Here is a 27,223-nt window from a genome sequence, read left to right as displayed (position 1 = left end):
AGATAAAAGGAACTGGGGCACCTGGCTGGCTTGTTCAGGAGAGCATCCGACTCTAAATGGTTTAAGGGTTGTGGGTTTGAGCCCCATGTTGGATGTAGAGATTACTTAAAAATTAAATCTTTTTAAAAATAAATAAAGGAACTGATGGGGGCACCTGGGTGGCTCAGTCGGTTAAGCGTCCGACTTTGGCTGAGGTCACGATCTCACAGTTAGCGAGTTCAAGCCCCGTGTTGGGCTCTGTGCTGACGGCTCAGAGCCTGGAGCCTGCTTCGGATTCTGTGTCTCCCCCTCTCTGTACCCCTCCCCTGCTTGTGCACTCTCTTTCTTTGTCTCTCTCTCTCTCTGAAATACAAATAAACATTAAAAAAAAAAAACAAAACTGAAAGCAGAATCCCTTCCTAAGGCTTGCTGCTCGGGGTTTGAAGCCTGCAGACGGCAGCTCTTGGTCCGTGTGCCTCTTGGCCACACGGCTGGTCTTCCTCGCGCCTGGGCAGGAGACCTCAGCGTCCCTGCCCGCACACAGACCCTCGTGGCCGACGGGTTGACCTCTCTAGCCTTTTGCTGACGTGATGGGCTCTCTAGTTAGATATTTCCAGTTTCCATTTGCCAGTTTGAGGCACTCTTCAGCATGGGGGGGAGCTCAGGTTGGACTTCACAGGTCTTAGAATGGATCCGTAGACCCCTCCCGTCGCGTGCTCGTGCGCCTTCAGAGGTTCCGTGTTGAGAGAACACGGAGGGCTCGGCGATGGCGAGCAGGTGGGGTGCTGTGTCCGCCTGATAGGGTAACTGGTAACTACGGTCTCCCTCGGGCCTTGGGTTGCCCCCGAGGTTGGAGTGCGGCTCTCTGCACTGGCTGATGCGGGGTGATTCTTTGCCTGTGCCTCCTTCAGGACTGATGAAACCCATGATGCCCCAAGACTCCCTCGGTGGGACTGGCTGTCGCTCTGAGGACCAGAACTGCGTGCCCCCGCTGCAAGAAAGGAAAGTGGCCGCCCTCGATCCGGCCCCCGTGTGGAGCCCAGAGGGCTACATGGCGTTGCAGAGCAAAGGCTACTCGCTTCCGCAGCCGAAATCAAACGACGCTTTGGCCGTGGACATGCATGTCAGGTGAGCTGGAACTCGGCCGTCCTGGCCTGCAAGTGAAGGCAGGATGTCCAAATCCTGCTCGTGCGGGGCTCCGGGAGGGGGCGCTGTCCCCGCAGGCAGTGTCCTCCGTGGACGGGGAGTACGAGGAGGTTTGCTGGAACGCTTTTGTGTGAGAGGCGCTCACCTGCCGGCGGGGCTGACGGCCGAGGAGAGGTCCTGGGTCAGAGGCAGATCTGCTGAACCTTGGGTCAGGGCGAGGGGTGGGGTCTGGCGGGGCCGCGTGCCCGGGTCGTGGCTCCTTCCTGTCCAAGTGGAGCAAGCTGGCCCTGCTGGCCCAGGGCCCCAGACTCTCCGTGGACTCCCAGGCTCCAGCTTGTCGCTTGAACCAGAGGATCCCCAGCTGCTACGCCTCCAGGTGGCACGCTGAGGCCACCAGCAGCCCCCGCGTTCTTCACTCTGGACTCCAGGGGCCGCCGACCAATCCATGGCCCAGCAGCTCTGAGACGTGTTTAAAGCTAGAGCAAATGTTGGTGCTTATGTTTTTTTTTCTTTTTCATTTTCTTTTTAAAAAAGATTTTTTTTTTTCCTTTTTAAAACTAAGCTCTGTGTTCAGCATGGAAACCAGGAACCAAGCTCCAATCACATTGACTGATTTTTCTGGTTCCTTTTCAGGAATGAAAGCTCTTACTCTGCCCCCCCCGGAAGGTCAGGGGGTGTAGGTGCCCAGCGCGATCTCCTTGAGGAGAGAGGGGAGGAGTTCTTGAGTGCTTTTGACAAGAAGGCCCCAGCAGACTTTGACAGCTGTGTCTCTTCTCAAAGAATAGGCCAGGAGCTTTTGTTTCCACCCCAAGAAAATGTTCAGGAAGCGGGTGCTCCTGGGGGTCACAGCCCAGACCTCAGGTGTTCCCCACTGGAGCCCGACTTTGCCCCAGCGGAGAAAAAGCCAGAGTATAGCAGTTGGGACGTTAGCCACCCGCCAGAGTCCACGGACACGGCCAGCGGCATCGAGAAGGGAACACCCCGGGAGGAGCCACCCTTTAACGTCTCCTCCTGGGAGAAGGACGGGAGCCCCAACAAACAGCCGTCCCTGGAGCCCGAGTGGACTGCCGAGCCCCGGGGCCCCGGCAGCCAGCACCAGGAGCAGACCAGCAGGACGCGGAGGTCGGGACCCATCAAGAAGCCCGTCCTGAAAGCCCTCAAGGTGGAGGACAAGGAGAAGGAACTGGAGAAGATTAAGCACGAGCTGGGGGAGGAGAGCGCCCGAGTGGCCAAGGAGAAGGGGCCGGCTCACAAGGCAGAGAAGGACGAGGATGAAGAGAACGACCCCACACTGGCCAACTCCTCCCCCTCCCCCTTGGAGGACCAGGGCCCTGCCCGTGCTAGTGTGGGCCGCGAGGCCAGCAGGTGTGACGAGGACGAGAAGCCGGCCAGGGCCTGGGAGGGCAGACCCTCCCGGGAGTCCAGTGACACGCCCGCGACAAAGAGGAACAATTGGATCTTTATCGACGAGGAGCAAGCTTTCGGGGGCCGAGGGCAGGCCCGGGGCCGCGGCCGTGGCTTCCGAGAGTTCACCTTCCGAGGGCGGCCGGCGGGCGGTGGCCCAGGCCTCTGCGGTGGGGGGGTGCTCGGGGCGCGGGGCGTCTACGGCGGCAGCCAGAGGAGTGGCCGCGGCCGGGGGCTGCGGGACTTTGGCCAGCCGGAGGACTTCCCCAGGGCCAAGCCGCGACGGCGCATCGCCAGTGAGACGCACAGCGAGGGCTCTGAGTACGAAGAGCTTCCCAAGCGGCGGCGGCAGCGAGGCTCGGAGAACGGGAGCGAGGGCTCGCTCCTGGAGCGGGAGGGCAGCACCCTGAGGAGGGGCGACTTCAGGGACTCCTGGCGCTCCACCAAGGCATGCTCCGAGGACCACGGCGGCCCGGAGGCCAAGAGCCGAGGCCCTCGCGCCTTCGGCCGGGCGCTCCCTCCCCGGCTGAGCAGCTGCGGCTACGGCCGGAGAACCTTTGTGTCCAAAGAGGCCGCCCCCTGGCAGAGCAAGGGCCCGGGAGCCTCCTGGCAGGAGTACAGCTCCCCAGACACGTGCGGGTCCCGGCGACCCGCAGACAGAGACTGTGTCCCTGACGCCTACAGACATTCTGACTCGCTTGGCGCCAGGGCCTTCGAGGACGGCCGCCTGGAGGACAAGAGGCCCTTCTTCCCCGATGACCATGCGGCCGACTCGGAAGGCGCCGAGAACCGGCCCTTCCGGAGAAGGCGCCCCCCGCGTCAGGACAAGCCCCCTCGCTTCCGGCGCCTCCGGCAGGAGCGGGAGTCCCTGGGCCTGTGGGGGCCGGAGGAGGAGCCGCACCTCTTGGCGGGGCCGTGGCCGGGCCGGCCCAAGCTCTGCCCCGGGGACAAGAGCGGGTCCCCCGAGCTCTCGTACCAGAACTCGTCTGATCACGCCAACGAGGAGTGGGAGACGGCTTCCGAGAGCAGTGACTTCAGCGAGCGGCGGGAGCGGCGCGAGGGCCCAGGGGCCGAGCCCGACCCGCAGGCGGACGGCAGCCTGCCCGGGGCCGCCGCGGGTGAGAAGAAGGAGCTGGCCAAGAGGAGCTTCTCCAGCCAGAGGCCCCTGGCCGACAGGCAGAGCCGAAAGCTGGAGCCGGGGGGGTTTGGGGACAAGTCCATTAGGCCAGGCGGTGGTGACGCCTCTCCCCGTTATGACAGCCAACAGAATGGGACGCCTTTGAAAGCCAAAAGGTAAAACGCAGACCGAACCCCAGGCTCTTCTCTGTTGCTGTTCTGTTACCAAGCCTGTTGTTGTAAGCAGCACCCATGCATGCATGCCCTGCCGTGTGTCCGGCGCCCCGACTCCGTCCCTCTGTCGTCCTCCAGCAGGGCCGCTGCCCACCCAGGCCGTTGTGTGTGGGCGTCTCCATCACTTGCTCTCACACTGCTTGTCTGCCTCTCTCGTGGCATGTTGTCGTTGTTGTTGTTGTGGCTTGAAAACCGAAACCCAGAGCCCCAGCCCGTTGGTCCTCGAGTGGTGGCTGCCCCAGCACCCGTCAGGAGAGCTCAGCCTCCGTCAGTACCCTTTGCCGCCCCGCCGAGGGGGACGCTTCCTGTGCACGGTGCCGGTCCCCCAGATTCCTCTGCCCCTGGACTGCTCTCCCCCCATGTCCTGCTGGGCCATCTAGCCTCCTGGGCCTGTAGGGACGGCTCTTCCCAAGTGGCTCTGCCTCTTGGCGGTGAGGAGATGCGGCTCCGTTTCAGGGATTGACCACCTCCTGGTGGGAAGAGCCAGGCAGTGGCAAAAGCAGGTGAGCTGCCTGAGGCCCTGTGAGCGTCTCTCAGGGGATCTGGAGGCTTCCAGGTGGCTCAGGTTTGTGTGGCTCAGTGCCTGCAGGCTGCCTGGAATCCGGGAGAGGGGAGAGCCCGTGCAGAGACTCACTCGTGCAGCCTGTTTTTCTGATCCATGCCTCCGCCTGAGGAAGGCCACTTCCTACCTCCCAGTCTCCTTAGAATCCAGGGCCACAAACCTGGATTGGAATCCACTCAGCCCCAAAGAAGGAGCCCTAGGGGAATGCTGATCTTTCCAGGTGTTGGGCTGGCCTAGCTTTCCAGGCCCCAGCTGCTGACACGGGGCTTTGCTTCTGACTTCTGCTGAGAGCCTTGTTGTGCGGCCTGGCCCGGCTCCTTGACTCCCTGGTCAGTCTCCCGTGCCAGGAGCGGTAAGGGCTGTGGCCCTGCTCTGGGCATTCCCCTTTGTTCTCTCCCGTCTGCAGCCCTGCTGAGTTTGGCACGCAGTGGGAAAGAACCGAGGCACTGAGCCCTGGAAGGGGTCAGAGAAGAGCAGTTGTCCCCATGAGCTGGCAGTGTGGCCGTAGCAGGGCTGCCGCTGGGAGCAGCTTCGACTGCGCAGAGGGGGCGCGCTGTAGGTCAGGGCCCCGTGTCCACGTGCGTGCCGTGTGCACATGCTGATCGTCCCTTTCTCTCCTTCCCCAGCCTCTGGCCGCTTCTGAGCTAACGCGGTTCTTCCTTCTTCCTAGGTCCCCAGATGAGGCCTTGCCCGCGGGTCTCGGTTGCAGCAGTGGGAGCAGCCACTACGTGCTGGAGCGGGTGGCCCACGGTGCCTCCGACATCCCCGAGGCCTCCTGTGAGACGGCGGAGGAGGCGGCCAAGCTGGTTGCTCAGAGGGCGGGCGAACAGGGAGAGACCATGAAACAGTTTGACCTGAACTATGGAAGTGAGTCTGTCCCCTCACATCTTCAGGCCCCTCAAAACCGAGGGCCACGGTGGCTTTCGAGGGTTGCTGGGTTTGCCCATCCGTTCTCTGGACATCGTGGCCTCTGGGCAGGTGGTGGGCCAAGTTCCAGGGCGACGCTGGTGAGCAGAATGGATATGGTTCCTGCCCTCCTGCTGCTCACAGCCTTGCCACCCCCGTAGCAGCCCCGGTGCCCCAGTTTTACAGAGGGGGACCCCGAGGCCCAGCGAGGTTGTGTGGTGTGTCCAGGGTCACGTGGCTGGCTAGCACCAGAGCAGAGACTTCGGTCACCAGCATCTTTTCTTAAACTGTAGTGTTACTGTTGTCTGCGGTGTGAGACAACTGTGTGCCGAGGATGCCTGGGGTTGGGGGGGGGGGGGGGGGGGAGAAGGGACCCTTTCAGGATTTCCATAGACTCCAAGTACAGTCTGCTCCTTGGAGGCATCAGGCCTGGTGCCGCCCGACCTTCGGAGCTGAGCTGTCCTTAGATATCAGAAACCGGTAGGGTTGGGTTACTCTTTCTTCCGATGAATGGAGACACTGTCCCTTCTTGTGAAATCTGGGTTCAGATTCCATCATTGAAAACTGCGGGTCCAGCCCTGGGGAGGAGAGTGAGGTGGGCCCCATGGCGGGCGAAGGCTTCATTGAGGTCCTGACCAAGAAGCAGCGCCGTCTGCTGGAAGAAGAGAGGAGGAAGAAGGAGCAGGCCGTGCAGGTAGGGGGTGTGGGGTGGAGGACAGGCCGGCACAGAGAAACCCAGAGCGAGGAGAGAGAGTTCTGAATCAGGCCCAAGCTAGAAGAGGGGAAGGCGGGCACAGCAGCTTGTGCTCCCAACATCACCAACCCTGTTGTCGTGTGGGAGTAGGTGATGTTAGCCCAGTGCTTGCAGAAGGTGACTCATCCCAGGTGACAACAGGACGCAGGCCTCCCTCAGGCCCCCCTCCTCCCACCACTCCAGCCTGTGTGGGATGAGATTTGTCACCCGGGGCGTCTCGAGGGCCGGGGACCCTGTATTCAAACTGCAGTCAGGCCTGGACCCTGCACCCTTGGCCTCTGCAGCCTGCATGCACCGGCCTGTCGCCTTTCCTGGGGATGGTGTGGTTGGCCTTGCCATTCACCTGTGGCTGAGGCCTTGAGATGCCAGCGTTCCTGCACCCCTGGGGCAGTTTCCCGTGGTGTGGTTCTGGCGGGGAGAACTCGTGCTTCACGCCTCACGTCTGGGCCAGACAGCGTCACCTCTTTTCTCCTTAGGTGCCTGTCAAGGGTCGAGGTCTTTCCTCCCGTATTCCTCCTCGGTTTGCTAAAAAGCAGAACAACTTGTGCCTGGAGCAGGGTGACGTGACCGTGCCTGGCAGCAGCCTGGGCACGGAGATCTGGGAGAGCAGCGGCCAGGGTAAGAGTTGGGTGCTTGGGCTCAGCTGCTTGGTCCACGGCTGTCCCCAGGGCAGGGGGTCTCTTCTCTGGGAGCGTCCTGTTTTGGGGCTGTGCATGCCTGTGGGGTTTGCCTGTCTCCTGCCTCCTCTCCGGAGCCACGGTGTCAGATACCGTCTCGGCACCACCGGCAGCCCCGAACAGCTGGAAACTCCCCTGCCTGCGATTTGGGGCAAGAGCGCACCATTCCTTGCGTCCACTGATCTGGACAAGGGAGGCCCCGTCCCTGCCCGGCTCCGGTCACGGGGGGAGTTGGCTCGACTCCTTTGCCCCTGTCAGGCACCCAAGAAACTCAGCTTGTGGAGGAGCACCAGGTGACCGCCAGGGAGGAGGAGCGGGTCCGAAGCCTTCCTGTCTGTGCCGCGTGCCGGCCCTGACGCCGGGCGCTCCTGGCCACTCCTCCTCATGCTCTCCTGAGCCAGACAGGATTGAGACCAAAGTGAGGAGACCTCACTTTTTGGAAAATTTATTTTCCTGAACTTAAAAAAGAAAAAAAAAAATTCAAACCCAATGCTCTTTTTTTTTTTGGTAACTCTTCGTTTTAAAATACAAAAGCAATTTTTTTTCTTTTTAGCATTTGTTTTTGAGGGAGGGCACGAGTCAGAGAGGGGCAGAGAGGGGGACAGAGGACCAGAAGCAGGCTCTGCGTTGACAGCGTGAGCCGGACGTGGGGCTTGAACTCACGAGCTGTGAGATCATGACCTGCGCCGAAGTCGGACGCCCAACCGACCGAGCCACCCAGGTGTTCCTGAGATACAAAACCATGTTAATCGAGCAGATTCTTCATTAATGCCTGCTTGAGGCAGAGCCCTGGAGAGTACACAGGTGAAGAAAAGCATGATGCTTCACAGGGGAGCCTAGAGAAATTACCCATTTCCGGTGTGTTAAACAAAGTAGCCGAGGACCCTGGAGTGCAGTGACGTGATCCCAGAGCCACATGACAGACACTCAAAGTTCTGAGTCCTAGGTGTTGATTCTTTGAATCTTCCCTCCTGGCCTATCACGTTCCGGGCTAAAACCTAGGTTCCAACACGTTACAAATAACACTGGACGACGTTCAACTCTGATTCGAAGTATGATCTTCTCTTCATAAAATACGGCTGTGAGTTGATTTGGTAGCACACGTGAGCAGGGTATCACACTCCGAGTGTCCACAGATAACCTCCCAGGTTGTCGCTCGGAGCAGGCTGGACGCCAGCCCCTGCCCTTGGGCCTTTACTGCCAGGACCCGCCTCACTGGCCGCTCAGCCCGGGGGCGCATGCACGGCTTCAGAGGGTCCCTGGCTCTGAAAATAGCACGTCGGGTTTGCATACATACGCAGGGTCTGCGGCTTTGGTGGGAGTCCTGGAGTGGTCCTCGAGCTAACAGAGGTTGAGTAGTACCAGCCTAGATCCTTGAGAGACTCTGTGAAGCTGCCAGGCTTATAGAAATGAACAGTCGGCTTAAGATTAAGACCACGTCAGTACACGGAGTAGCGGTACAGCTTTCTCACGGATGTGAACGAGAAGTTGCTGGCGTGCCTTCCAGAGCAAGTAGCGGATGAAGTAAAGGGAAGCACGCTTCTTGGAGTGTGAGGATGTTGGGAAGTCGGGTGAAGCTACCAGAGCAGCTCCAGTGCCCTGCATGGGGCAGGAGAGCTGGGAGGGGCTGCGCCAGCCAGGCGGTTCCCCTGCGCGGCCCTGACTCTCTGTCTTGCACCCTCGGGCAGCCCTGCCCGTCCAGGCCCCGGCCAGCGACTCCTGGACTAAAGCCGCAACTGCCTTCAACAGCGCCGAGCCTGGCTCCGCCGAGGTGAGTGACCACTGAGCCACTCGCGGGCAGCGCGCGAGCCCGCCGCCCCCGTGGCCGGCTTGTCCTGGGCCTCGTGCACCCTTGCCCAGCCCAGCTCTTCCTCGCCGCGCCGATGAGCCTGGCCCAGAGCCTGATTCCACTGGCCCTGGCTTGGCGCTGGTCTTTGTTCCTGACTTCTGGGGAGGGTGGGCGACCAGGCCCGTGGTGGCAGTCGCCCTGTCTGACCTGGCCACAAGGGAATGAGCTTGGCGGCCCTGTCCCTGGCGCCCATTGCATACTGTGGTTTTTTTGATCGCGTCTTCAGTTGCTGGGTACTGTTGGCGGGTCAGGGCCCAAGTCAGGACGGGGCTAAAAAGGACAGGCTTACGGGGGTGTGTCTCAGCCACGCACTTGGTCCCACTTCCTGGGCAGTCCCGTGTTGGAGTCTGGGGGTCAGGGTTCTCACCCGTTTTGTGCCTTGCACAGCAGGGTTTTAAGAGCAGCCAGGGGGATAGCGGCGTTGACCTGAGCGCCGAGTCTCGGGAGTCGTCTGCAACATCCTCCCAGCGCAGCTCCCCGTATGGCACTCTGAAGCCGGAGGACATGAACGGGCCTGGCCTGGAGCCCAAGGCTGACGGCCACAAGGAGCAGGCCCAGAAGCAGCCCGAGCCAAAGGTCAGCTGGAAGTCCCTCCGTGGAGGCCTGGGCCGGGGACTGCCGTCCCTTGTCTTTTCCCCTCTTCCTGGTGCTCGGAAGCTTGGGACTGGGGTCCTTCCAGCCCGTGTTTCTCAGCATCTCTGGTTTTCTATCAAGGACTCAGATCAAGGCTCAGGACAGAGCAAGGAGCACAGACCGGGACCCATTGGCAATGAGCGCTCTCTGAAAAACAGGAAGGGCTCAGAGGGGGCCGAGCGGCTGCAGGGAGCCGTCGTCCCGCCCGTTAACGGGGTGGAGATTCACGTGGACTCTGTGCTGCCGGTGCCGCCCATTGAATTTGGAGTCAATCCAAAAGTGAGGCTTGGATATGTTTCTTTCCCACCCCCCAACCCCCCTCACAAGTCCCCCGTGGTTTTGAACTTGGAGAGGGAGGGGAGGTGCTGAGACGGGGCTGTCACCTAGAAAGAGCCGGGGGACAGAAGCTGAGCAGCTCTCTGGTGGAGTGTGTCAGCCTGCAGGATGAGGCAGGTGCCACTGAGCTGCCTTCTAGATTATGCTGACACCAGCCAGGTTCTCAGGCTGGGCAGACTAGTGATCTTCACTGTCTCTTTTGGGATTGGCCAGTGGGCATAGGCAGGGAGCACGGAGGGAGGGTCATGGGGTGGCGTCCTTTTTTGGGTGCTATCTGGTGGACGCTGCCCACTAGATTTCTTGAGTCTTGGAGACTGGATCAAATTAATGTGTGCCTCTTCTGAAAAGCGGGCAGATGATTTCAGTGAGCTCTTCCTTCTCTTCAGGACTCGGATTTCAGCTTGCCACCTGGCTCTGCCTCTGGTCCCGCAGGGAATCCGGTCGTCAAACTTCAGGACGCCTTGGCCAGTAACGTGAGTGTGTGTCTCCCTCTGTTTCTTGTGCTGGCAGGCCCTGGAGAGAAAGGAGCAAGGCTTCTAGGGGGCTCTGAAGCCAGAGGAGGGGGCCAACACCAGCTTTGGGGTCAGGCAGACCTGGGTGCGTGGCACAACGCGTTCTCTAGCTGGTTACGTGTCCTCAGGCATGTTGCGTAAATATCCTGTGCCCCGGTTTTGTGATCTTACCACGGGAAAACAGAACTTCTCAGGTCCGGGTTATTTGACGTTCTGTGGTTACGTATGTTTGGTAGTGCTGGGATAAACCAACGTGTTTACTCAGAATCCCTCTGATACGCTGAGGGGCACTGGGCACACATGGGAGGGTCTGTTGGCCACATGTGTGAAGAAACGTTACCAGGGACCTCGTTCAGTTTCCGGTGGGGGGCGGAGACAGGACCTGGGGGTCTCCACGCCAGGCGTCGGCGCCTCTGTGCTGGCAGCCGGTCGTTGTGCCTGGCGCGGCCGCCCCTGCCCGAGTGCTCCGTGGGCTGTGGGTGTGCAGGCGGCTCTCCACAGACTTCTGTTGAGAGAATCGGGGAAGACCACCGACCGGAGCAGATCAGCTTGGGTGTCTGCTCCCGGCAGGTTCACCGTAGGGGTCTTGAGTGCCCGTGGGCAAAACCAAAGGTGCGTTTTGCTCTGCTGTCATGTTGGCCCTGTGCCCGTCGTGTTCCATGGTCTCCTTTCCCCTTCCAGGCTGGGTTAACACAAAGTATTCCCATCCTCCGGCGTGATCATCACATCCAGAGGGCCATCGGCCTCTCCCAAATGTCCTTCCCCACCGCCGACCTCACCCTGAAGGTAACGCCAGGCCGGCGCTAGGCGAAGGCTGCGGGGCGCCTTAGCTTGCCGAGGGCTGGAGCACGCAGCCCCGCCCTCCCGCCCGCCCATCCTGGGGCCTCGATCTGTGCCGTCCCCCGCCTTCTTGGAAGTAATTCTTCCCTCCCCTTGCTTTCCAGATGGAGTCCGCACGCAAGGCTTGGGAAAATTCACCCAGTTTGCCAGAGCAGAGCTCCCCGGGAGGCGCGGGCTCGGGAATCCAGCCCCCGTCCTCTGTGGGCGCCTCCAACGGCGTCAGCTACAGCTCGTTCGGCGGAGTTTCCATGCCGCCCATGCCCGTGGCCTCCGTAGCACCCTCTGCTTCTCTTCCAGGTATCTCCTCCCTCACCTGAACCAGCTCAGGGAGGCTCCCTTCACTGCCAGGAGAAAAGTGGTGCTGGCCCTGAGCGCCTCCCCCTACCCTGACTTGAGTGTGCAAAAGTAGGAGCTTGTTGATGGGCCGGGTGGTCCTGGCCTCCCAGGTGCTACAGACCCCTGGCCCTGCCCTCTACCCTGCGTCCCTTCTGTGGTGTGGGAAGCAGACCAGGAGCAAGCAGAGACAGGGCTTGGAGTCAGAGCCGGGTCACATGCAGGGGCTGTGTCCTCTCCGCCTTCAAGTGGCTCAGCCCTCCGGGCCACGGCCCCTTCCTTCCTCTGTGAGATACACCTGGCTCTCTCTGGGCTGTTAGCTCGTGACACAGAGTCAACCTGCAAAGTGCTTCGTGTCAGCCAAGCCCTCACAGGTGGCCCATCAGTGGTAGACCGCTGTTGGTGCCCCCAAGGGAGAGGGCCGGAGTTTTGAGGGCCCAGCTGCCAGGGTCTCCATGGCATTTCCAGTGGACCATCCTGCTCTCCACCGTGGACTCCGTGCAGGGAGACAGAGGAGTAGGGGGCTGAGACCAGGGCTGCCTGAGCTGCAGTGGAGCCCCTCCCCAGGGTGTGGTTCAGTGGGCCCGGGGTCTGGTGAGCGAGGTCAGTTGTCCACCCCCCTGGGCCCGTGTTCCCCTGGGGGCGAGCAAGTGTGGGGCTGTGGGGTGCAGGGCCAGCAGCAGGGGACCGAGCAGGCTCTGCACACACTCCGTCCCTCCCACTGATTCCCCAGGAAAGTGTGCGTGCGTGGACGTTCAGGAAGGGTGAGGCTTGACTCTGTCCTGTCTGCTCTCGGGTTCTGTTTGCAGGCAGCCACTTGCCACCTCTGTACCTGGACGGCCACGTGTTTGCAGGTCAGCCTCGGCTGGTTCCTCAGACGATACCTCAGCAGCAGAGTTACCAGCAGGTGATGACAGCCGGACGGGTGGCCCCGTGGGGGATGGGGATGCAGCACACGGTGGAATTAATTTCCCTTCTCGACTTGTTTGCTGTCTTGTTTCTGTGTCCCCTCACGTGGACCGCCCAGCACCCAGCCCATCCTAGCAGGCAGGAACTGTTTGGTGAATGAACACAGGAGAGGCAGGGAAGAGGAATGGAGCTTGGCACTCTAGACTCCTAGATCCCCTCGGTCAGTTCCTCCTGTGTCCTAGCTGGGGAATTAGCTGAAATGGAATTCTCTTTGGTATCCTTTGGTATCAGGTATCCTTCTGATGAAGAGAAGAAAGGCCTAGACTCCCAGGCATGGATGCGTTAGAAAGAGGTAGTTTTAGAAATGTGCAGGTGTTTGTTTTCGTGCAGGATGGGCGTATTTTCTGTGCTGCAAGGGGCAGAGTTCTGGAAGTCTCCCTCCTGAACCTGGTGTGGGGCCTTTGATGGTCTGGCACCCCATGGACCTGTGTGCCTGGATGGTGGGGCCCTTGGGCAGAAGTAGATTTTGGGACAGAGAACAGAGGACTTGGCCTGTCCTGATCTCTTTATGAAACATGTTCTTAAACGTTACGTTGTTGAGATTTATGATGTATCGATGTTCACCTCACCGGATCATACTGAATGTAGTTTTCGTGTATGTTTCCCGTTGACAGGTGCATGCTGAAATGCACCTCTGTGGACAGCTGTAGCCAGAATTCATTCTTGCTGTTGTATAGAACCCAGCGTAGGAAATCATGGTTTGGGGTTGTTACCCAGTTTTTGCCTTTTCCCCAAGAGCAAGGAAAGCACCGGAAGGCCATGCTCCAGTTTGCATTTGGGGCAGTGTTCGAGCTGCTGCGTGGAGCAGGGGGTGCGGCGGGGGGCAGACACCCACCCTGGAGGGCACTGCGGTTACCTGCCTGGCTTCCCACCGCAGGCTGCCGCTGCCCAGCAGATCCCGATTTCCCTTCACACGTCTCTGCAGGCTCAGGCCCAGCTTGGACTGAGGGGCGGGCTCCCCGTCTCCCAGTCTCAGGAGATCTTCAGCTCCTTACAGCCCTTCAGGTGAGGTGCAGCCAGAAGCTCAGGCCCCCGCGGCCTGTGGACGTGCCCCTCTGGACTGTTGCCGCTCCACAATTCTCCGCTCGGCGGTGGGTCGGGGGCGTGGTGGTCTCGGCACTGCAGAGTCGTCATTGACCCGCTGCAGGAGCTGCCGTGGGCTTGACAGCACTCTTCCCATCTCCCACCACCCTCGGTGGGCTCTTCCCACGCATCTGAGGTCCTGCGCTTTTGGCGTCCCCTGGGTTTTCCTGTGCCTTGTACAGCCTGGATGATTTCGCTCGTGTAATCAAGTGACGCTCAGACTGCGGTCTCTGGACCTGCAGCATCAGCACCATCTAGGAGCTTGTCATAAATGCAAGTCCTCAGGCTCTGTCCCAGGCACTTCTGAGTCAGAAACTCTGAGGGCGAGGCCAGCAGTGTGGGTTTTAGCAAGCCCTCTGGGGGATGGTGGGGTGTGCCCTCATTTGAGACCCCCTGGTGTAGTCCTGCACCCGACCCACTGACTGTCTGCCTGCTTTTGCAGATCTCAGGTGTACATGCACCCCAGCCTGTCACCGCCCAGCACCATGATCCTCTCTGGAGGCACGGCCCTGAAGCCTCCCTACTCGGCCTTCCCAGGCATGCAGCCCTTGGAGATGGTGAAGCCCCAGTCCGGCTCCCCCTACCAGCCCATGAGCGGAAACCAAGCCCTGGTCTACGAGGGCCAGCTCGGCCAGGCTGCTGGCCTGGGTGCCTCGCAGCTGTTGGACTCCCAGCTTCCACAGGTCAGGAATTCAGCCCCTCTCGCCCAAAACACTGGGCTTTTTTCTTCCACCACGGCTTTCTCCCTCGTATCTGCCTCTCGCTGCGTGCTGACTTACATGCTGTTTGCGACCGTTGGGACTGGTCCTCGGGCTGCTAGAACTGGGGCCAGGTCTCCCACCTCATGTGCCTATCCCAAGAGTGCTGCTTCTCCCGCGGCTTCTCTCCCGCCCTCAACCTGGGGGGCTTGGAGATGAGGTGTGCGCGTCCTCCTGGCATTCCCACCGATGCTTCTAGACCGCTGTCCCTCCCTTCTCTCTGGAGCCCATAGTGTTGACTACCGCACTGGCCTCCGTGTTGCTGTGAGTCCATAATTTGAATCTAGCATTTGGCTTCATGTCATCCTCTCCCGTGACCGCCCGCAATATCAGACACCTTCGGGGGTCACCCCTCTCCTCCTTTGGCCCCTGGCCCAGTCTCTGCGACACAGCTCCTGTTACAGCTGCTGGTGGTTTCGATGTCTGCGTAGATGATACGTCGTCTCTGTACGCACAGGCCCCCTTGCCTCCAGCGGTCCGCTGTGCCCACGATCCTGTCTGCATTGGTCACTGCTAGAAACTGTACCTCTTTCTTTATCTCAAGATTAAGGGTCCTACCCAGTCACCGCCTCTGCTTTCTTAGCTCTTTCCCTCTAGCCACCCGGCTCCAGCCACCTTTTTATCACCTTCCCCCTCTGGGCTCACTTCCTTCTCTGCTCACTTCTTCTCTTCTCTGGGCCCCCCTGCAGTGTTTCCACCTTGGTGGAGTCCAGTCCCGCCTTTGCACAACTATCTGTGCCAGGAGAACACCAGCCCCACTCAGACCACCTGCGGCTGCACGCCGGCAGCCGCACTCAGGCCCGGTCCCTCCCCGCCGCCCCGGCACCCGCTCCTGACTTGGAGCTTCCTCCTCACCACCTTCCACCCGTCTGCATCTTGCTTACGGTGTCCCTAGAGAAACGAGATCTCGTGTCGGGTCTCCTGTCACAAGGGTGGGCTAGTCGTGCCCGGGAGAGGCCCCCTCACCCCCCGTCCCTTCCAGCCAGCCTCCTGCTCGCTCCTACAGCACATGTCCCGTCAGCACACAGACGAGCTGCTCGCAGGGCCACCTTCTGGGGAGGAGGGTCCTCCGGATTATACCCAGACAACCCTATTGTTCCTCCTTTGAAAACAACAACAACAAAATTGTGTAAGCACACGCATCAGTTCCCGATGGTTATTCTTTGCTCTCGTCCTGCTGCCCTGTCGGCCACACTTGACCCAGAGATGCTCGTTCCCCCAGAGTCCTGTTCTTCGCTCAGTTCACGGGCACCATCCTGGCGAAACCCTCCTCATTACCCGCCTGGTGTGTGGTTTCTCCGTGTCCCGCGGGCTCTGCTCTCCGACCCCTGTCTAGCCCCGTGGCTCTACGTCCCATCCAAACCTGTCTTCCTGCTGCCCCCCAGCTGTGTTCTCCAGCCCGTGGGCTACGCGTCGCCTCTGCTCTGGCGTCTTGCGGCATCTCCTGCGTGACACATGCTGGCACCATGTCCAAGACCTGAGTTCTCCTGGTCCTCCTGGCTGTCGTGTCCGTGTCCCCTGTAGGTCCCCACTTCCCCGTGCGCCCCCTCTGATCCTTCCGCAGGGGTCCTGTTGGCCCTACCTGTGGAAAGCATTCCGAATCCAGCCATGCCTCATCCCCGCCCTCCACCTTCCTCCCCATCCAGGCTCCTGTGGGGGCTCCTCCCTGATCTCCCGCCTCTGCTCTTGGGCCTGACAGTCTGTTCTCAACACACCAGCCAGGGTGCCCCCGGAACACAAGTCTCCCGAAATACAGCGCTGTCCTCCTCCTCGTCCCACTCCCTGCTGTGTGCAGGGAGGAGTCTGGGGGTCTGGAGGCTCTGGCTGCTGCTCGTCTCAGTGATGCGATTCCAATAGATCCTTCTGACCCTCCACTGTGGACTCAACGCAGGGGGTGAAGAGGAAAGTGACTGAGAGACGACAAGTGGCTTCCTTGCGCCAGTCCCGAGTCTCCAGGCCCCTCTCCTCCCTGTCACTCCCCCCACCCCCACTTTCTTTTGATATAATGGTCTTCAGAAGGATCCAGAGTCTCCAGTTCAGTTCCAGAACCCCTGAACCCCTGAACCCCAGAACCCCAGAACCCAGTTGTGTCTTGTTTTGTATCACCATTAGAGCAACAGCAAAGCAACAGAGGAGTTTTGCCTTTTTGTGCTGCACCAAAGAGGCCAAAGATACACATCCACACAGCTTTCGTCTCTGGGGGCTCGCTTGGACGTTGCTTCCTAAGAAGCCTTCCTGACCTTCCCTTCCTCTTCCCCATCCCCCACGCACATGGGGTTTGCTGCCCACATTCCACATGCTGGGTCCTTGCTGCGCCCTGGTCTGACCATGTCCTGGTGCTTCCCCGGCACGTAACGTGCACTGAGCAGACCCTGGCTGGGTGCGAGCAAGAAGGTCTGGGGTGCACGTGGCTCTTGCAGCCCTAGAGAGGAGCCGCGTGCGTGGCGTGGCCTTGGGCTTATCTTCACCCCCTGCCTTGTTCCGGCGATCAGACCTGCCCCTCCCTCAGAGGGTGTGCTCGAACAGAAACCCAGAACCTATGGCTGTGCAGAGGCCTCTCTTTAGCTGTCTTGAAACGAGAACCTGAAGCATAATCTGTGTTTACTCTTGGGGGCAGGTGTGACCAGTAGTCTGTGGCTTTCTCCCCAACATCCATGCCTCCTCTTGACTGTCCCTGTCATCCAGCAGCTGACGATGCCGCTGCCTGGCTCCCAGCTGCCTCTGCCTCGGTACGGCTCCGGGCAGCAGCCCCTGATTCTGCCACAGTCCATCCAGCTGCCACAGGGGCAGAGCCTCTCTGTCGGGGCTCCCCGACGAATCCTTCCACCTGGGTCCCAGCCTTCGGTCCTTAACACCAGCAGAGAGGTAAGGATGACTTCATCCTGTTGCGTCCTGGGGAGAACCCTTACTAGCTAGTCAGGAACCACTGTTGTGGCAGAAAGTGCCAGAGGTCTAGGTGAGGGGCAAGCTCTTGGCCTCACCAGACCACTGGTTTCCTGCTCGTGGGGAACCCCATGGTGGGACCCCCTTGGTTCCTGTGTAAGCTAGCGATGGGAACCAAGGCCCAGAGCAGAGGGGAGGATTGTGGTAGCTGATGCTGATGCTTGGGCCCTTCGGCCTGTGGAGCCGCTGTGGGGCCATTTCAGAGACCGGTCCCCCAGATCCCCAGAAAATGTGTCTGGCCTGGGCTCTGCTGATGGCCGTCCTGGTGGTGACGCACGGTCCTCTCTCCCCACTGCACTTCAAAAAAACAAAAACACAGAGTACAGTTCCCACTTCCAAGAAGCCGCCTCCTGAGCCTAGACTGGGGGGCAGGGGAGTACGCATTTCTTTAGAGAGTTCCTCTGTCCGCAGAAGTCCTCATCGGCTCTGCACGGGTGTTTCAGTGAGGGCCAGGTGTCTCCAGGGCCATCGAGTGACCCCTCATTCCTTCTTGGTGTCTTTAGTCCTCTCAGATGGAGATGAAGGGCTTCCACTTTGCCGACAGTAAACAGAATGTTCCTTCAGGAGGCTCCGTGCCATCGCCGCAGACTTACAGGTAAAGAAACGCGCTGGGAGTCGGATGCTGCATCGCCGAGTACTTGGTCTAGATGCGACCCAGTGGTGTTGGCGAGTCCTAGGGGACCAGGGAGAGCCCCGGAAGGGCCCTGAGGCTGGGTCCCCTTGGAGGCCACGTGTCACCTTGAAGTTTCAGTGCTGGGACACGCTCCTGTTTTAGTTAACCATGGAGGAATCAGGAACCGTCAGAGCAGTTCGCCTTCAATCATCATAATAAAATGCTCTGGTTTGGGAGAGCTTTTTGGAAAGGTAGGAAAAGGAACAACGGATGTTTTACTAGTGTGAGGCCCATCCTGACTGCTCACAGCTTTCTCACCAGATTTTACAAAGGATTCACTGGCCAGGAAGGTACACGCCCCGGAAGGCGGGGAGAATTCCCTTGCCTCAGGGCTGCCTGTCCCCTGCACCAGGCCTCTGGCCCTGCCAGGCCGGTGGCTGCTGGCCTCACGGGGGCGTCCGTGCCTCCCACAGCGTGGACCGGCACCTTCTCTTCGCGTCCTTGGCCTCGGTCTCTGCCTCCAACAGCTGCCCCAGGTCCCTTACTTAGCTGGATCTGGAGGTGGCTTTGTGTGAATCCCTGTGCTGAATTCCTTCTACTAGAAGGTGGCAGAACCAGTGGTTCGCTGACCTGCTCGCCCCTGAGGAGAAGTGTGCGGGGACGGGAGGCAGCATGCTGTGGCGTGGGGCCCACGGGTGGGTGCAGCCAACTCTTGTCTCATGTGGGAGAAGCCTGGAGAGCCCTCGGGCTTGCAGGGCAGGGGGTGGGTAGAACAGACGTGCACGGCTCGCAGCGCCCTTGCCCTGTGAGAGGTCAGCAGCCCGGCTCCGGGGCGGCCCCGGGCCCCTTGAAGGGAACGCTGCTGCACATCAGGTCGCCATCTCGAGTCTTCGTGCCGTGGCCACGCTGCCCCGTCGCTCCTGGAGTGTCGAGGCTGCGTTTCTCCCCTGTCCCATCCATCTGGTCATTCCATACTTCCACATTTCCAGAGAAAGGCGTTTTTTGTGACCTTTTTCCCATTTCATCATCTTTTCTGTTCTTCTTTTATTCTCTTGGCTTCACTTATTTTTGTTTGTTTTGTTCCCCAGCCACATTTTTCACAAAGGTCAAAACAACAGAACTGTAGGAAAGGTGCGGCCAGACAGCCACACAAACAGTGAGCGTAGGTTGGACCAGAGGGAGCTTCACAGATGAACAGATGCTGTGTCTCCGTGGCTGCCACAGGTGGCATTTAGCCGCATCCAAGGACAGAGACCAACCAGAACACGGAAACTCACATGGCAGGAGTCGTCCGTGTCTATGTAGCGTAGGAATGGCAGCAGCCAACTCTTTGGAGAAAGACTATGTAGAAAACATAAACATTAACGGATAGCCTTTGTTCGGTCGGCATGTTAGTGGGGTTGGGGAAATTGGTATATTTTCACAGAGCAGTGTTTCCCATGTTTTCCGGACGCAGAGCTTCTGAGGCACGTCCTGCCACAAAAGGGCCCTCCGGTCAGGTCCTTGGACGTGCTTATTGGGGGTCATGCTCCTCAGCACGAGGGGGGGTCTAGGTACCCCCGCCATCGCGGGTCCTGACAAACTCAGCACATAGCACTTCTCAAGCTTTGACCACAGAATCTTTTTCTCCACGTGGCATGTAATTAGCGTCCACGAGAACTGATTGTCCAGTCAGTGGAACACATTCAGAAAGGCGTCCCGAAAGATTTTTGTTGCTCTTGGTTTCCCTTTCCGCCCCTCCCACCCCCATCGTATACAAAAGTGAAAACCTAAGAAAATACTCCGCACCGCCCTTAAGTCAGCTGCATAGACCGTGTGTCTGGGTCACAGAATCCCATTGGCCCAAACCCCCCAAACCCTGAGAGACGGTCGGTGCCCGTCCACCCGTCTGGTCAGTGTCTGCCCACGGCAGGGGCCTTGGCCTCTGTGCCCTCGGGTGCGTCTGCGTGTGCCGCCCCGGCACCCTCTGCACTCTGGCTGTCCGAGGTCTTGGCTTTCCTCTGTCGGAGAGGGTGCCGCCCGAGCCAGGGCCGCGCTGTGTGCTAGGCTTGACTCCATTGTCTGGCGACGCGCGTGTTCTCACCCCCTGCCTTTGGTTTTTTCAGGCCTAGCTCTGCTAGCCCCAGTGGGAAGCCCTCTGGATCAGCAGTTAACATGGGCTCTGTGCAGGGACACTACGTTCAACAGGTAGAAGATGGCTTTCCAGACCTTCCAGCCCCGGACGCTTAGGCCCATCTCCAGGCGCCAAAAGAGAAGGGACTGTGTCCAACCCATTTGAGTGCTCCTCTTATAAAGAGAGACGTGCCCTAAGCGCTTAGAGTGTGGCGCCGGGAGCCGGCAGCCGGCAGCCTGAGTCCCTTCTGGCGAAGGCATTTCTCCTCTTGACGGGCGTCTGGATCCTTCCTTGTCCTGCAGAGAAGGGAGGATGCGGATTCCTCTGAGGAGGTGGTGCCAGAAGGTGGACTCTCCTTCCACAGCGATTTGGGCTGTGAAGGCGCTGGGACTCGGTTAGGTCTGTGGGTCAGCTCTAGAAGCCGCGTGTGTGCATGTGTGTGTGTGCGCGTGTGTGCGTGCGCGTGCCGGCTCCAGTAAGTGCTGTGTCTCGTCTCTGTCTTGGCTGGGTGGGATTACATGTGGAACGACGCCTTCCCATTCTGTGACAGAAGGGGTTTCTCAGGGTCTCTGCCTTCAGGCACCGTTCTCGGCTACTGCTCTAAAACGCGATGGGGCTCCAGAGCTCCCACGCATCAGGCGTGGTTTTTTTACTAATACCGCATTCCTGGCTGGTGGAGGTGGAAGTTTGATTGGTTCCCTGGAGGGTCGCTCCTTGAATTGCTTGAACTGAGCTGCTAAAGCTTTCTTCCAGAGTTTGCACCCCGGTGGGGGGGCAGAGTCGAGGCTGGCCGCTCTGTGACCCGTCCACTGCACAGAGTTGCAGGTCAATGGGACCCTGGCTAGGAATCTTAAGGGCATACTAGGGTCCTGGGGAAAGGTCTCCACAGAGCGGGAGGCAGGGGAGGTCCAAGATTGGGGAGGACCAAGTCCACCTAGTGGCCCCGTGCCCCTCGGCAAACATCCGGGAGTTCCGACTCGTGGGGTGCACTTGGATCTGCTCGGGGGCTTTTTACCCTTGGGCCACGGGGGCACTGATTTGAAAAGGTCTCTCGGGTCGGCCTGGGAAGTGCTGCTCCTTCAGAGGCCCGTGGGCATCACAGAATGCTTCCCGGAGGACCCAGCCTCTTCCTGCCTCTCCGAATCACCACCCTCAGCACCCGTGGGAGGGGAGAGAGCATCTCACGCCAGTGTCCTTCCTACTCATGCCAGTTCCTTCTCAGTCCGGTCCTTCCACCAAAGGATGGGCTTCTTAGGGTGGCTTTTCTCTGTGACTCAGAAGCAGTCAGGGGGCGGTGGGGGCTGTGTATCCAGACCGGTATTTCTGCGGAAGGGTAACTATCTTTGTCCCCATTCATCTGTCCAAAGGCCAAACAACGAGTGGATGAAAAACCCAGCTTGGGAGCTGTGAAACTTCAGGAGGCCCCCTCGGCCGCCTCCCAGATGAAGAGAACCGGAGCAATCAAGCCTCGGGCGGTCAAAGTGGAGGAGAGCAAGGCCTGAAGGTGCTTGGCCACGCCTCGCCCCCCACCTTGAGGACAGGGCCCCCGCTTGGCCTTGACATCTCACTAGATCCACCGTCCAACCACCTGGCCCAGACTGAGAGACCTCCCTTCTCTTCTCCACTCCTGAGAGCTCCATCGTCCAACCGGCTTGCCCCCGTGGATACGTGACATTGACCTGCTCGCTTTAATACGAAACAAGCAAGCAAGCAAACGACCCCGACCCCACGTCGTCCCTGCCTCCTTTCCACCGTGACTGTGGAGTGACTCCCACCTTCGTGCAGTACAGATGAGCTCGCCCCCCCCCACCCCGCTCCGCCGCTGGGTCCCCAGCCTTCCCGGCCCCAGGCACAGTGGTTTGTCAGCAGGGCCATTGTAGTTGGAGGCTTTTTGTTGTAAAAAGCAGCTGAAGTTTTTACAAAGGCGGAAGGAAAAGAAAAACAAAAACACAAGCTATGTCTGCGTAGCTGAACTTTTCTACTTTGCCATCCTCTCCCTCACCTCCTCCTGTTCCGGTCCTACCCTTAACCGCGTCTGCCGCTCCGCTGGTCCGTCGCTGCGATCCCTTAACACCTGACGCAGGCGGGCGCCCCCCACCCCCCGCGCTTCCTCCGTCGGTGAACCGGTGCCGGGCCATGCCGGGGGCGGCTGCCTGCTTGGGAGCAGCGAGAGACAGGGGAGGTGGGTCAGTGTCACGGTTGGATTCTCGCCCCTGGCCTGAGGACCCCTGGAGTCTAGGGACAGCCCAGTGAAGCTGATGACGATTTTAGCATAGGAATTACACAGAGTCTCTGTCCTGGACCCTTCTACGGCCGGTGGACATGCTGACCCCTGGGCACCTGAGGGAAACCACAGAGATACACAGTCACCGGCGTTTTCCGGTGTGACCCGGACGGTGCGAGCTGACCGCGCCGCGGGGCCCCGCGGCGCCTCCGCGTCTGGGGCTCCAGCACCTGGGGGCTGCTGTTTGACCCGCACGCCCTTCTCGAAGCCTTCCGTGACATGCCCTCCTCTTTTCTTCCTGAGCCTGTCTCTTGTCTGGATCTTCCTGTCCTGCCATCTTTCACCCAGCTCGTCCCCGGAGATCGTGAGGCCCCTTCTCGTGGGGACAGGGGCGCACGGACGGTTGTCTGACTGGGTCTGCGGCAGAGGCGTGTGGCGTGCAAGGCTGCTGGGAGGGATCCCTTTCTTTTTTCTCTTTCTTTTTTCTTTTTTGGCTCCCACTGGCAGACCCGGGTTGTTGGGACAGAGGCACTGGAGCTGGGCAGCGGGTGTCCGTCTCTGCGGACGACTGGGGCAGGGTCCCGGGGCTGGGAGGGCTGAGGGTCTGACCCTTGTTCCTCAGCAGCCTGGGGGCGGCCTTGGGGGAAGACGACAGCCTCTGAAGTCTGCAGCGATGCCTCTGGCAAACTGTTTGTGTGAGCCAGTTTATGCTGGTTTTTTGTTGTTTCTTCTTAAAATAAGAACTAGAAGGAAATCGTCCCAGGTTTTGTCATTCCAGGGAGAGGGGAAGGGAAATGTCAAGTAATGCACGTGCTCTGCAGAGCATCTAACCAGCCAGCCCGCTGGCGGCTCCTGGGAGGATCTGGCTCAGAGGACAAGCAGCCGGTGAGTGGGGACGTGCCCCGCAGAGTCCACCCTGAGTGCCAGCACAGACGTGTAACACCCTGCGGCTCTGAGCTGTATGTTTAGGGCAGGGCCTCAGGAACTGCGCACGCGACTCCCTGTCCCCGTTCCCTGCTCTAAGGAAGCGGGGGCACGTCCTGCCTGCAAGGGTGCCGGGCGTCTGCGGGGCTCACCCGGAGAGGGCCGGCTTTCCCGAAAGCCGCCCTGCTGCTTAGTCTGCAGCTTGCCGCGCTCCCCCGCCTGCCTCCACCCTCAGACCTTGCTTACCAGCTGGTCACCTTCATGCCTGAAGCTTAGCTTACTCTGAGGTCCATTCTCGAAGGGCCTCTCACTCGAGGAGTTGCCCGCACTCAACCGCCCCCGTGTGCGCCCCTGCTCTTTCTCTCCCCTGCAAGTGTGTGACTGCTGTCCCCGTGACCAGCCGCCCTGCCCACAGCTCCCCTCTGCCACCACCTGCCCCCGCAGGAGCCACCCTCGCTCACCTGTACACTTAGAAACACGGCCACACCCTCACACCTAATTCCGGTGCACGTTGTATGTCAAAAGGAAAAAAAGGTTTTCTCGTTTCGAAATTCAACAGAACAGTCGTGGATGCTGTTACACACTCAAGACGTACCCTGCGGGCAAACCTGCCGGCAGGGTGACAGTCCTCCCTGTTTTGAGAAAAAATAAAAACAAGGTCACCTGTTCTCCAGCCCTTCTCTCTACCCTTGTATTTTCTCTCCTCCCCCTCCCCAATAAAAAAAACAACAAACAACAAAACACTAGAATTTATTTATATGTATTGATGTTGTAGGTCTAGGTGAAAACCAGTAAATGTTTCACTGCTCTATTTATATATAATGTCTGAATTATTCTGTGCAGGAAAGGCCAGGAAATTGCATGTGAAGTTCAGTGCATTCACCACCTCTGTGTGCCCGAGCTGCCGTCTCTTTCCCACTAAGATGCAGATTTTAAATTGGACTCGGGGCAGAGGGCAGACCTGAGGCCTGCCCGACGTCCCGTCCCTTCCTTGGTCTGATGAAACGCAGTTTTATAGTGCAGAGGTGTTTAAGGTGCAATATCTCTTCCTTTCATGTGGTTTTAGAACCACGCTCAAGGTTAATGGGGCTTAGGGTCTTATTTTGGTTTCAAACCCTCATCCTCAGAGTGTAAATCCACGCAGAGGCCTCTGCCAGGATGCCGTGGGGCCTTTGGTGGGAACAGGCGAAGACCAGCACTTAGCTTTCCTGCTGCTGAGATGGAGGGGAGGGGAGGGGTCGGAGCTCTCTCACCGCACCTTTGCCTCCCTTCCGATGCTGGCAGCTTGGCCTTGGCCATTGATGGTGCGGCCCGTTGCTCGGCAACAGGCGACCCTGCGGTAGTGTCTGTCCAGCGTCAGCTACTGAACAGGGCGAAGTCTCAGAGTGTGGGGTCGAGTATCCAAGAGGCATACACCCACTGAAAACGTCTCTGCCAGTTGTATTTGGTCTGGTTTTCTTTACTGTTGCTTCCCCCTTTTTAATCCACCTTACTTTTGTTTTCAAACTTGGAATTCATACACTTCTGGCTCTGGGTTCCTCAAGAGGGAAAACAAAGGATGGACCTACACACTCAGAAATCGGTTGGTTGAGTTCAAAGCTGTGGTCATCCAGCCACTTCTGGGGATATTGGGGTATCTTTGTTAAATGTCGACATCGGGTCTCCAACTACGCCCTCGCCTTCCCGTCTTCAGGATCTGCCTTCTGGATGGTGGGTGAGGTTTGTGAATGATGCTCAGAGCCAAGGACGCTGAGGGTGTGCACGTGGTTGCACGGCCGTGTTCAGAGACGGCCCACCGAGGCAGTGTGTGGCAAACCGGTAAAGCCCCTCCCTGCTGTTCTGTTTCCCTCCACCAAGCGGCTGCATGTTGCCCCTCAAATCTGTATTTGTCCCTTTGCACTTCTTGCAGAGCAAGCCTGGGTTACAAGGTCAGTTGGAAATGGCCTTTGACAACCGAGGACACTACAGAGTGCCTCTGCTTTGTCATGGTTTGTGATGAATGGGAAACGCAGACTTCCGGAAAGCCAGCTCACCCTGCTTGAAAATGAGATGGACCTGAGACAGAGCTCACCTGGGACAGGGTGGCTCAGTGTTGGGGTCTGACACTGTCCCCTAGCCACGCCCTCCTCCAGGACCACCAGCACATATTTGGCTAGTGATCTTCAGGCGCATCTGATCTTGCTGTTCACCATTTCCCCACCCTGGCTGGGGGACAGTGTCCCCAGGACCCTGTGTTCAGCATGTTAGGAAGCCTCAGAGTGGAAATTTCTATTAAGGCTCTGTGTGGATGACTTTCTTCCATTGTTTAAAGGGGATACTGTACTCTTAAGCTTTTGACTTCAAGCCTTGTGTAGTAAAAGGGTTTGGGTTTTTTGTTGTTGTTCTTAAGAGGGTTGTGTTTTGTTTTTGTTCCCTTTTGTTTTTATTTTGGCCTTTCCTCTCTTTGTCTTTTCATGTAGACCAGATATTTGAAAGGGCAGACGATGGCTAAAGGTGTAATGTGCAGCTTGTTTATACGTTTTCTGGGAAGCTTTTGCCTTGGATGGGAAACGGAATCATGGATTCAGCAGGCCATGGTGGCACTCACCCTTTGCCCTTTCCCTCCGATCAGTACCTATTGTTTCTCCTTTCAAATATGTGATTGTACTAGCTCTTTCCATATGAAAGAATTCTCCTTATTTAAATAAAAAAAAATTTAAAAAAAAACAAAAAAAAGCCCTAAAGCTGAATGTGCTTTCTCAGGCTGTGTGTCCCTCGATTTTCTGTCATTTGACAAAGTTAGAGATTTTACAGAGTGCTTGAGGAAATCCAGAGTGACTTGGCTGAAATGCTTTAAAGCAAGGTGGGGGAGGAAAGGGATCGAAACCTGTAGGTGGGGTGCATCTTCCAAATGGGTTTGCATTAGCAATCTCCGTCCTTTATCCGTGTGATATTAAAGGTGTGCAGGACATCTGCCTGCCCTCCGCCCTCCCCCTGCTTCCCATGAGAAGTGGGTGGGTCAGAGGAGCAAGCATTTGTCACTTTTTTTTTTTTTTTTTAATATTTTTAAGTAAGCTCTATGCCCAAGGTGGGTCTTGAACTCATGACCCTGAGATCAAGGGTTGTATCCTCTACCCTCTGAGCCAGCCAGGCATCCCTGATTTGACGTTTTATTGGTGGTGACCCCTTCTTTTGCTGGGAGGAGAAAGGAGTGCAGCGCTTTGGGGTAGGAGGGAGGAGTTCTTTCGTCTGGGGGCAGTGAAGGATCAAGGGCTTGGATCGGAGTCCCAGAGGTGATCCTCCGTTCTGCTGCCCACCCCACACCCTACAACTGCAAGACTGGGAGCTGGGAAGGACACTTCCCCACCCCAGAGGCACACTTTGAACTGTGCCCACCTCATGGGGTCGTGTGGATTCAAAGAAGTAACGGTAGTAGTTAACATAGCTGCCTGGCACCAATTAATGTAAGAAGCTTACAAATTACTCCCAGGTTGGACACTTTCCATGAGAAATGACTCCTTCTGAATTGGGACCTGGGCACGGGCTGTCTCAGCTCTGGCATCCGTACCCTTTCCCTGGATTTACTGCCCCCAGGGACAGGAGTATAGGGAACTACACCAGGAGCCAGCCCCACTCCTCTCCAGGCCCAGGGAGCCCCTGAACGGTCTACACAGCCTTGGGGGAAGCCTGCTTGTCAGAAGTAACCACCACATTTTTTAAGTTCGTTATTTATTTTTCAGAGTGTGTGCACCAGCAGGGGAGGGACAGAGAGAGGGAGAGAAACTCAAGCAGGTTCCAAGTTAGCACAGAGCCCAATGCGGGGCATGACAAGGGCGGAACTCGAGTCGGCCGCTTAACCGTCTGAGCCCCCCAGGCGCCTCAATCACCACACACTTAACCGATGTTCTCTAATGTTGGGTTGACCAACATTCCCGGAAATAAAAATTCTTGCAGACGATCAAGAACCTTAATTGCAGTTTTCAAATCAGCAGCACCCTTTCCGTCCACGAGATGAAAGCATACATACCCCAGAGACCCAGGAAGAGTGAGGCTGGGGAGAACGGTGGTGTCGCCGTCGGTTAACCGTCCGGCCCCGCCGTTCCCTGGCCAAAGGCGCTGTGTCTCCTGCAGGGCAGGCTCGGGCAGGCTCCTCGCGGGGTTCGGGGACCGCAGGTGCGGGGGCCCGGGCGGTACGGGTTCCGTGGGGCGCAGCGGCCGCACTGACCCTGCCCGCCCTCCCGGCGCACGTGCTCACCCGCGGGCTCGGGGCGGACACGCCCACGCGGGTTGCTCGCGCTGAGAGGCACGCGGACAAGGCCCTACTGTCTTGTTTTGT

General features: G+C 58.7%; 1 protein-coding gene, 1 long non-coding RNA gene and 1 other non-coding gene across 14 annotated transcripts in view; 2 read left to right on the top strand and 1 right to left on the bottom strand.

Annotated features, from left to right (window-relative positions):
* The window catches only part of PRRC2B (proline rich coiled-coil 2B), a 90,417-nt gene extending 64,794 nt beyond the window's left edge, over positions 1-25,623 (top strand). For 3 of the 12 annotated variants that reach the window (XM_053204484.1, XM_053204483.1, XM_053204491.1), the window contains 18 exons: positions 891-1,107; positions 1,759-3,822; positions 5,112-5,308; positions 5,896-6,041; positions 6,578-6,719; positions 8,467-8,549; positions 9,015-9,203; positions 9,342-9,539; positions 9,983-10,069; positions 10,790-10,894; positions 11,053-11,245; positions 12,091-12,188; positions 13,128-13,255; positions 13,776-14,016; positions 16,777-16,956; positions 17,538-17,629; positions 19,753-19,834; positions 21,128-23,641. In XM_053204484.1, coding sequence (XP_053060459.1) covers positions 891-1,107; positions 1,759-3,822; positions 5,112-5,308; positions 5,896-6,041; positions 6,578-6,719; positions 8,467-8,549; positions 9,015-9,203; positions 9,342-9,539; positions 9,983-10,069; positions 10,790-10,894; positions 11,053-11,245; positions 12,091-12,188; positions 13,128-13,255; positions 13,776-14,016; positions 16,777-16,956; positions 17,538-17,629; positions 19,753-19,834; positions 21,128-21,262 — 4,577 coding nt within the window. In that variant the 3' untranslated portion in view covers positions 21,263-23,641. Of the gene's footprint in view, positions 1-890; positions 1,108-1,758; positions 3,823-5,111; positions 5,309-5,895; positions 6,042-6,577; positions 6,720-8,466; positions 8,550-9,014; positions 9,204-9,341; positions 9,540-9,982; positions 10,070-10,789; positions 10,895-11,052; positions 11,246-12,090; positions 12,189-12,481; positions 13,079-13,127; positions 13,256-13,775; positions 14,017-16,708; positions 16,730-16,776; positions 16,957-17,537; positions 17,630-19,752; positions 19,835-21,127; positions 23,642-24,817 lie in introns of those variants that run through there. The other 9 variants (XR_008290884.1, XM_053204487.1, XM_053204486.1 and 6 more) reach the window with 9 other exon arrangements.
* LOC128312081 (uncharacterized) lies at positions 15,234-27,053 on the bottom strand. The gene is made up of 3 exons (XR_008290886.1): positions 26,915-27,053; positions 23,370-23,540; positions 15,234-15,673 (listed from the first exon to the last, which is right to left on the bottom strand). It is a non-coding gene; the product is annotated as an uncharacterized LOC128312081 (long non-coding RNA).
* Positions 15,926-16,009, top strand: LOC113592929 (small nucleolar RNA SNORD62). The gene has a single exon (XR_003412931.1). It is a non-coding gene; the product is annotated as a small nucleolar RNA SNORD62 (small nucleolar RNA).
* Positions 27,054-27,223: the final 170 nt, after the last annotated feature.

The sequence above is a fragment of the Acinonyx jubatus genome, chromosome D4 (assembly GCF_027475565.1).
Source record: "Acinonyx jubatus isolate Ajub_Pintada_27869175 chromosome D4, VMU_Ajub_asm_v1.0, whole genome shotgun sequence".
NCBI lineage: Eukaryota > Metazoa > Chordata > Mammalia > Carnivora > Felidae > Acinonyx > Acinonyx jubatus.
Note: the sequence above shows the minus strand (reverse complement) of the source record. Positions and strands in the feature narration are given on the sequence as shown.